The 10,029-nt window shown below is 49.1% G+C and overlaps 1 protein-coding gene across 1 annotated transcript in view; it reads right to left on the bottom strand.

Moving 5' to 3' along the window:
- Window positions 1–2,453: 2,453 nt before the first annotated feature.
- Window positions 2,454–10,029, bottom strand: part of pfn2b (profilin 2b) — an 8,523-nt gene continuing 947 nt past the window's right edge. Inside the window, exons 2-3 of the mRNA XM_056276467.1 lie at window positions 7,928–8,120; window positions 2,454–4,379 (exon numbers count right to left, since the gene is read on the bottom strand). Of these exons, the coding sequence (XP_056132442.1) occupies window positions 4,282–4,379; window positions 7,928–8,120 (291 nt within the window). The 3' untranslated portion in view covers window positions 2,454–4,281. The remainder of the gene's footprint in view (window positions 4,380–7,927; window positions 8,121–10,029) is intronic.

Here is a 10,029-nt window from a genome sequence, read left to right on the forward strand (position 1 = left end):
CGGTACGACCGACCTGCGGTACGACCGACCTGCGGTACGACCGACCTACGGTACGACCGACCTACGGTACGACCGACCTGCGGTACGACCGACCTGCGGTACGACCGACCTGGCCTCCTCCATACTCCCTATACTGCTCTGCATCCACCAAGACTATAGACCGACTACCTCACACTGTTCTCTCACACGTCTTTTCCCCCAGTGTCTTCTTCTCTTCTTCTCTTCTTCTGTGTGTGTGTGTGTGACTGGTGTGATGCGAGTCTCCCGTGTGCACGTGTAGTCTGTCCTCCTCTCAGGTCTCCATGGTGATGGTGGTCACAACCTGGACACTGCTTGGCATCCTCCTATTTTTTTTACACATATTGTAAATCCATACAATTTAATTATTTTTTTTTGGGGGGGGGGGGCTCCTCCTGTTTCTCCCCAACTGAGCCGTCCCGGTCTCTGCTCCACCCCCTCTGCTGATCCAGGAGGGCTGCAGACTACCACATGCCTCCTCCCATACATGTGGAGTCACCAGCCGCTTCTTTTCACCTGACGGTGAGGAGTTTCACCGGGGGGACGTAGCGCGTGGGAGCATCACGCTATTCCCCCCAGTTCCCCCTCCCCCTGAACAGGCGCCCCGGCCAACCAGAGGAGGCGCTAGCGCGGCAAACAGGACACCCACCCACATCAGGCTTCCCACCCGCAGACACGGCCAATTGTCTGTAGTGATGCACCGTATTGCCAGACTCTATATAGTGATGCACCGTATCACCAGACTCTATATAGTGATGCACCGTATCACCAGACTCTATATTGTGATGCACCGTATCGACAGACTCTATATAGTGATGCACCGTATCACCAGACTCTATATAGTGATGCACCGCATCGCCAGACTCTATATTGTGATGCACCGTATCGCCAGACTCTATATAGTGATGCACCGTATCGCCAGACTCTATATAGTGATGCACCGCATCGCCAGACTCTATATAGTGATACACCGTATCACCAGACTCTATATAGTGATACACCGTATCACCAGACTCTATATAGTGATACACCGTATCACCAGACTCTATATAGTGATACACCGTATCACCAGACTCTATATAGTGATGCACCGTATCACCAGACTATATAGTGATGCACCGTGTCGACAGACTCTATATAGTGATACACCGTATCGCCACTCTATATAGTGATACACCGTATCACCAGACTCTATATAGTGATACACCGTATCACCAGACTCTATATTGTGATGCACCGCATCGCCAGACTCTATATAGTGATACACCGTATCACCAGACTCTATATAGTGATACACCGTATCACCAGACTCTATATAGTGATACACCGTATCGCCACTCTATATAGTGATACACCGTATCACCAGACTCTATATAGTGATGCACCGTATCACCAGACTCTATATAGTGATGCACCGTATCACCAGACTCTATATAGTGATACACCGTATCGCCACTCTATATAGTGATACACCGTATCACCAGACTCTATATAGTGATGCACCGTATCACCAGACTCTATATAGTGATGCACCGTATCACCAGACTATATAGTGATACACCGCATCGACAGACTCTATATAGTGATGCACCATATCACCAGACTCTATATAGTGATGCACCGCATCGCCAGACTCTATATAGTGATACACCGTATCGCCACTCTATATAGTGATGCACCGCATCGCCAGACTCTATATAGTGATGCACCGTATCGACAGACTCTATATAGTGATGCACCGTATCGCCAGACTCTATATAGTGATGCACCGTATCGCCAGACTCTATATCATGATGCACCGCATCGCCAGACTCTATATAGTGATGCACCGCATTGCCAGACTCTATATAGTGATACACCGTATCGCCAGACTCTATATAGTGATGCACCGTATCGCCAGACTCTATATAGTGATGCACCGCATCGCCAGACTCTATATAGTGATGCACCGTATCGCCAGACTCTATATCATGATGCACCGTATCGCCAGACTCTATATAGTGATGCACCGTATCGCCAGACTCTATATCGTGATGCACCGTATCGCCAGACTCTATATCATGATGCACCGTATCGCCAGACTCTATATCGTGATGCACCGTATCGCATCGCCAGACTCTATATCGAGACGCACCGCATCGCCAGACTCTATATAGTGACGCACCGCATCGCCAGACTCTATATCGTGATGCACCGTATCGACAGACTCTGTATCGTGATGTATCGCCAGTCTCACCAGTACACAGCCCTGGTGTACTGCCACTTCAGGAAGAGGCGTCTGGAATATTAGTGTGAAATTATTTTTTGCAGATATGAAATGTGGAGCCTGTGCATAATAACCCCTGAAGCTCACCAACGGTCGTTTTCCTTTGGCTTTCATTAAAAACAGCCAGAAGAAGCAGGACACAGACACACCAGGACACAGACACACCATCTCATCTGGTTGGAATATATTTATTTGATCTGTCTGTAAACAAGGTGATAAATCAATTTATGGCATTTTTCGTTTGATGCATATGAAATCAGATATCAGATGTGTTAAGAGACTGTATTCGAGATGTAAGAAAAATAAAAAGGTGGTTTGGGAAAAGAAGTAAAACAGGAGTTTTCATGAGTACACACATCCCACAAGGCCTAAACAGTGGAGCCCAGGCTAAAAACATCCCCAAAAAAAGTGCCAGAGATTAGTGGACAGCAGGTAGAATCCTCTTCACAACAGCAACAGATCTCTTTCTACATTATGGCACAGGATACACAGGACACAGGTTCAATGGCGGAGAAGCCGCCAGACAACCAAAAAAAAAAAAAAAAATCACATCCTTTTATTCCAACCAATCCCATCTTCTGTTGAATCGAGTGTCGTTTCTACACGTTTTGTTTGGAAGTTCTGTTCAGCTGGACGTACCGCGCATGGGCACACCATTTTACTTTTAATACCACAACTCAGTTGAGGGCTGGAGTACAAGGCAATTTATTCCACAGTTTGGTATTTCTCCACACAGCACGAGTTTGTACAAATGCAGTTATTTTATTTTCTCTACAAAAGACAAAAACTTGCAAACACAGTTGACATGATTGTGAGATGTCCTTCCGACACAAACCCTCCCCGCCCCGCAGCTTCTGCTGGTCGAACTATCAGCCAGGGAAAGTAAATTTTCACGTCAGTGTTTTGCGTTAAGCAGAAAGTTAGTGTTGCGTTAACGTCTACTCAGAACGCACAGTGTAGAAAGACCCAGGCGGCTGCTAAGATTGGTCCTATGGAAAAAGAAAAAAAAACAAACTGGACACTCCAGGTGTTTACGCTGGGATTACTACTGTCCAAAAATGGCAGCGTCTCAAAAAGAAAATAAAAATAAAAAAGGAAATGTATTACAGGAGCTGGCAAACAGTTTTTAGTTTTAGTGTTAAGCGCCTGAGCCACTGCTAGGATGGAATGTCCATGGGATTGGTGTAGCCGGGGAGGTCGGACAGAGGTGACGGTGGGAGAAGATTCTACCTGCGTCTTGACCGCGTTGGGCTCGAGTCATGTGACTGGAGATACTGGATACTGATCCGAGTACTGCCCCCACCCCCCCGAATGACTCGGTACAAACCGTTGAGGCTGAAGGGAGAAGGGGAGGTGGGGCAGGTGTTGACTGAAGTGAGGGTCGAATCTGTGTGGGATCGTTTGGCAGGAGCGACCGGGACAGAGGAGGAAGGGGCGGGGCAGAGGGGAGGAAGGGGCGGGGCCAGAGGGAGGCTCAGAGATATGCAGTCTACCCTCCCGGACACACGCTAGAACAGGAAGACATTAGGAGCTCGGTTACCACTTTTAGCACTCCAAAGGCATCGGCTGATTTTTTTTTCAATTTTCATTTTATATTCTGGGGTCAGGGGTCGGGGGGTCTTTATTTACCGGGCACCAGCATTGCAAGAAAAAAAAAATGTCAGTACTTCAAATAGTTGAACAAAAACTTTTAATTTTAATGTTAGCTTTTCCCCACTGGTTTGGCCAGAGTGCTGCTGGTCTCAGTACAGACTTGTGACGTCCTGTTAACATGCTCGTCTCTTACCATGGTGCAGAAACAGTGCTAGCGTGGGATCAGCCTACACGGAGTGACAGGATGGCTGGGGAACAACAGGAAGGTGGTGAGGGTGGGGCGGGGCAGAGAAATGAAAACTGGGTGGGGGGGGGGGTTCTACTGACTAGAAGAGAGAGGGAGGACTTAGTGTGAGAGAGGGGGTGTTAGGGATGAAGCGTTAGGCGGCTGGGTACGGGGCCTCTCAGTATCCAGACTTTCTCAGGTACTCAGCTATTTGAAATGCACTCTTGTTGAGCTGTCCTCCATGGATACCTTCCTTCCCCATGACTATAACCAACACTGGAGCACAAAAGAAACAAACCATGAAAATCAAAACTAGACAGTCATGAACAGACACAGTGAGGGCAGGGCTGGCTCAAACAAAAAAAGACATTTCCCCGCTCAGTGTGGGGCTACATTGTAAAAGGACTGGGCCTGGACCTCCCAGGACCTGGTCCTGTCTGCTAAGACCCTTCCAGGACTCTGTTCAATAGCACTGCTTGAAAGAGGAGGAGATGGGGGGGAGGGGGCTCTTAACAGAAATCTTTTTGTTTTTAAGAGTTTTCTATTTTTGTGTGTTTTCTTTTCTTTTGTGTGTTTTTTTGTGTTTTTTGCTGTCGTCTCCCTCACACTACACCACATCACACGCTACGTTAAGACAAAACTAGAAGCCCGAATCCCTTAAGTATTTTGCCATCGAGTACGCCTTCTTATTCAAGCCGCCTCCATGGACCCCTTCTTTGCCCATTACAAAGACCAAGACTGAAAAGAAAGAAGAGAGAGGAGGTTCAGAGGAGGAGTGAAGTTAGCAGGTCACAGGTCATAAGACAACAGCACGGACACACAACCTGTAGGCAGACAGGACAGGTAAGCAAGGAGGGAAAGGGACGACAAACATGCTCCTCCACTACCGGTTAAACCAAGCCTAAGCATTCAGTTTCTTATCGGGGCTGCCGGCCTTGAACGGCGAGACGGGTTCACGCGTCAGCCTCTCACACGCCACTGTCACAAGACTACACCGCCGTCGCACCCGCGTCCCAGTTGCTGAGCAACACTAATGTAGAATAAGAAGAGGATGTATTGATTAAGTCGATGCACAAGCAAAGAAGATCTTTTTTTGGGGGGGATTTTCCCCAATTGTACTTGGCCAATTACCCCACTCTTCCCAGCCGTCCTGGGGCCTCATGTATCAGTCGTCACTATGGGCAAATGTGTTCTTACACACCCATGGGATTTTTTAGCCCTGAAGTTTGTCTCGGAGACCAGTGTAGAACCTGGCTAACCGCTGGCTAACGTAGACACCGCTTGGCTAACACTGGTGTCTCTGCAGGCCTGGGTGACTGCTCGTCCCAAGAGGTAGACGACAGATGGTAGGAGGAAGGACTTACAAATAACCATCGAGCTTTGCTGCTGCCTGTCACACAATCTTGGGGGCTAAAACATTCCATGGGTGTGTACAAACAAATCTGCCCATAGTAATGACTGATACATGAGGCCCCCTGGTCTCTGCTCCGCCCCCTCTGCCGATCCGGGGAGGGCTGCAGACTACCGAGTGTCTCCTCCGATACATGAGGAGTCGCCAGCCGCTTCTTTTCACCTGACAGTGAGGAGTTTCACCAGGGGGACGTAGCGCGTGGGAGGATCACGGAGGATCCCCCCGGTTCCCCCTCGCCCCCGAACAGGCGCCCTGACCAACCAGAAGAGGCGCTAGTTCAGCGACCAGGACACATACCCACACCCGGCTTCCCACCCGCAGACACGGCCAATTGTGTCTGTAGGGACGCCCGACCGAGCCGGAGGTAACACAGGGATTCAAACCGGCGATCCCCATGGTGGTAGGCAACGGAATCGACCGCCACGCCACCCGGACGCCCCACAAAGATGATCTTAAAGGGAAACAATCAACCTCCCAACATTTAGTCATACATACACACACTTTTGGTTAAAAATCTTGATTGGTCCCCTTTGCATAACTTCATGCAGGCTGAGCATGAGCTATGAGGAGTGCTTGGTGGGGTTCTCCACCCAAATCAAACTTGCTAGACTTCACTCATGGATAGAGCCCCGTATTTGAGACACGACTGCCATTACATCTCCAAATAAAGCGTGCTCTGAGAAGATAAACAGAAAGGACTACACGAGTTACATTTTCATTTTAAAGTCGTGTCTGACACTAAACTAATGGCGAACGTCAGATGTGATCAGACCAACGCCCAGTCGGGCCTCGAATGAGGCCCAACGGTTTTATAATATCAACACTCCGACCCTTACCGAGTACGACACGCCATCGGATGTTTGACTTAACTGTACTCTGGCATTTTAATTGAGTGAAGAGTCCTTTACTCTGCCTAAATAGAGAGCCTGAGGGTTGAAGGACCACCTTCAGTGCTGAGGCGGGTAAAACTCGTATTCTGACCACCTTCGTTCTATCAGCCAATAAGATTTGTTTCTAAAAAAGTGACTAAGATATAAAATACAACAGCAGCCTAGCAGCCTGGCAGGTACCGAAGCTGCCGTCACTGAACCTGATCCAGGTAGTGTTACCGAGCATCTGATTGGTGGCTCCCTGTGTCCCACCTTGTTTTGCTGACATCAAGTTGACCCGACATTCCTGCGCTGCAGTAAGAGGCTTCAGTTGACCGCAGCATGCCAGCGTTGAGGAAGAATAGGAAAGTGAATGCTTCTACTCGCTACCAACATCACTTACGCAGCACACATGCAGACACAGCAGCATGCTTGTGGTGCCTCTCCTCAATACATGTTAAGAACCTTTCAGTGCCACCTTGTAGAGGATAAATACCCGTCTTAATACGAGCGGCGGGGCAGTGTGTGAGCAGCAGAGTATTTTCATACTGATTAAGAGTTTGGTGTGAGGAAAATAGGTGCATTAAAACCAGGAGGAGAAGATGCATGCAGTTCAGGGAGTCTTTCAGAAAGTCAAAGCAGGAGAATGGAGCCCAGACGGTTGTGATGGGGGACCAGCTCGCCGAGACAGACAACCTCTCACCTGGACACTGGGACTGGAGGAAGGCAGTGTGTCGGGGCCCATACAGGCTTGATGAAAAATGGCAGGACTCATAGGCAATTTAATCCCTCCGTAAGAGCTTCAGCTACTTCGATACCAATTTTGGTTAATTTTGGTTAATCATTTGTCATTTTACATAATTTCAGCATTTTTCAGTATCAGTGCCAAAATAAATGGACTAACTTCTATAAAGAGGTCCGATATAAAATATTTAACACTGCCCCAGAACTTCGGCTGTGTATAAACAGCTGCCCGACAGTTACTTAAACTAGTTAGATACCCTGATCTTTGTTAAAAAAATGACTTCAAATTTAAATCATACACAAAGACCCCCTGAATGATTAATTTAGAACCTAAATAGCTAAGCCCATTTATCTAAATATTTAACATTTACAGCCAGGATACCATGTAAACAATGTAAAGCATAAAACTAAAAAGGACATTTGTTGCCCTTCTAAAATTGCAGCAAACAATAGAATTCCTTCCTTTACTGTCACATTCTTTCACCTTGGGTTAGTGAAACGTAAGCGGACACACTACATGTACTAACTTCTGATGCATCTGTTCCCCTTAACAACGGGGTTCATTTCCAAAAAAACATCAAAACGCTAAACTGGATGTAGCAAAGTCTCATATATTGAGGAAAGGTTTATTCTATATTAAAATCACACATGCACAAACTACAGACAAACTGAAAATGGCTAATCTAGCACACTACGCCCACGCCCATAGTAGGCTATGGTGTCGCTGTAGCAAAACTAAGATTTGAGCCACTGGGGGTGGGGTGGGGTGGGGGTGGGGGTGGGTCAAACGCAGCACTCACCTTTACTGGCTCTGCCTACAGAAATGTTGTATGTTGGCTCCCCTCCTTGACTCTTTGTCCGGATGTCCATTGTCCAGTCACCGTCGACTTGGAGGCTGTCCCTGATGACGGAGCACTTCTTATTGCCTAAGGTCAGCCCACTGGTGAAGAAGCCCTCCCGGTCTTTTCCTACTATGATGTCGATTTCATCACCCTGGAGGAAACACAGCATTCAGACATCACACATGGCTTTACTATGAACGCCTCGCCGATGCTGCCATCCCACAGCCTCTAATGTGCTTTTACTTTTTGCTTGCTTATTTCCATATTCATTGTCCCGGCACTTCCTTAACAATCACTTTCTTTAGTTTCTTATGTGCTCTATAGTCCTGACCTAAGCACTCCTTAATGTTAGTTGCTTATAGTTTCAAAAGATTTAGGAAGTGGCGTGTTGACTGTGGCACAGGGGGTCTTACATGTTCCACATGGCTTTGGACTCAGACCTCAGAGTAATACTATCCTGGGCAGCAGCAGGGATGTTAAGAGAAATGTTCAGGAAAGGCAAGGAGGAAAACTAATCTTCCACTACAAACAGAATCCAAATTTACCGGAAACATATTTTCCACCCAAGAATTACCTGTAAGAAATCCCCAAAAGAAGGGAAAGTAATGTATATCTACCCCTTTAAAAAAAATAAAAACACAGCTAGCCTCCACCTTGGTGATTAGCAGTATGAGAGTACAAATTAGCCTGATGAAGAGTCAGCAGTTTGTTGTAAGTGATGGTGAAAATGGCCAAACTTCAGCTGAGAAACGAGCGTGCTGGACTCTGGATGACCTGCCCAGGGTGAAGTCCAGACGAGGCCAAGCAGAGTCCTGCTCCATGCAGCGCCGACTTCATCATTCCAGAACAGACCAGGTCTGATGGAGCGTGCAGGGTTTTCCTACTGAGAATGTGACATCCGCCTGCACGCCTGCCCCCGAGCCGCTTTCCCGGAGCCGGCGTCCGCCATTTACTCGGAACGCAGGAAAACCCTTTAAAAAAAGGGAAGTTTCCAGCGACCCTACCAGCGGGATGAGGAACAAAAGGCGTTGCCCTGCAGAACTGCACAGTCATACAAACCCTTCCCTTCCCTTCCGGGGGGAAAACTGGGAATCAAGTGAACCCTGCCAGCTCATATATCCCTAGCCTGTAGCGGGGCTAACTGGCCCTCAGCTGGGCTAACTGGCCCTCAGCCGGGCCCTGTGTGGACGGGTTGCCGCTGGGCTAACTGCCCCTCAGCCGGGCCCTGTGTGGACGGGTTGCCGCTGGCTCCGTCAGCAGCCCGGCCCGCTGCTCCCGAAACCGACCACATCGATCAGAAACGGACCAACCGTGCAGCGAATCACCGGGCCGGGATCCTTCATGTTGCATGAAAAACAACAACCAGAAGTCCAACGCGACAACAGCCCGTCTGAATAATTGAGGCGTCCATTTCTTTATTTTATGAATCCTTATTTTTAGCCCTCGCTTTTCTTCCCCGAGCAGCTGCAAACGGTTTCTCCGGACCCGCTGCCCTGCAGGTCTGGGGTTCTACCGAACTCTTCCGAGACCCAAGAAAGAAGGCCAGCTGGGAAGGCGCCTTCTCTAGACGTCATCACCCACCATTCTGCTCCCACCGGCGGAACGGCCGAGGACACAAAAGAGCAGCCCAGAGTCACCCGAGCAAATGGAGGTCCTGGACCACCGGGACCAAGACCGGACCAAGTGCTGGCTGGGCGTCCTGTTCCTCAGCGGAGGGGAGGCTTGGGAGTTCTGGCATGCCCCCGGACGCGTCCAGACCCATCCCGCTTGTTAAAATGAACGCCGGGGGGGGTGAGGGGGGGGCATCCCGGCCCTCTGTAAATAAAATGAACCAGGAATGGGAAGAGCGGCGCCATCTTGGAAAACGAGGGGCGGCAGCGAGCGGCCCGATTCAGGAACGCGACTAGGAAGCCCGCGGAGCGCAGACGACGCAGCCGGGTAACGGTCTCAGATTCGGGCCAAGCTGTTCACCCCGACTCGGGCCGAACCGCGTCCCGGAACCGCGTCGCCATTTCACGTCAGTCCAGGCACGCCGAGCGAGACGCTGCTGCGATTCGGAC

Source organism: Lampris incognitus, chromosome 3, assembly GCF_029633865.1.
Source record: "Lampris incognitus isolate fLamInc1 chromosome 3, fLamInc1.hap2, whole genome shotgun sequence".
Lineage (NCBI taxonomy): Eukaryota > Metazoa > Chordata > Actinopteri > Lampriformes > Lampridae > Lampris > Lampris incognitus.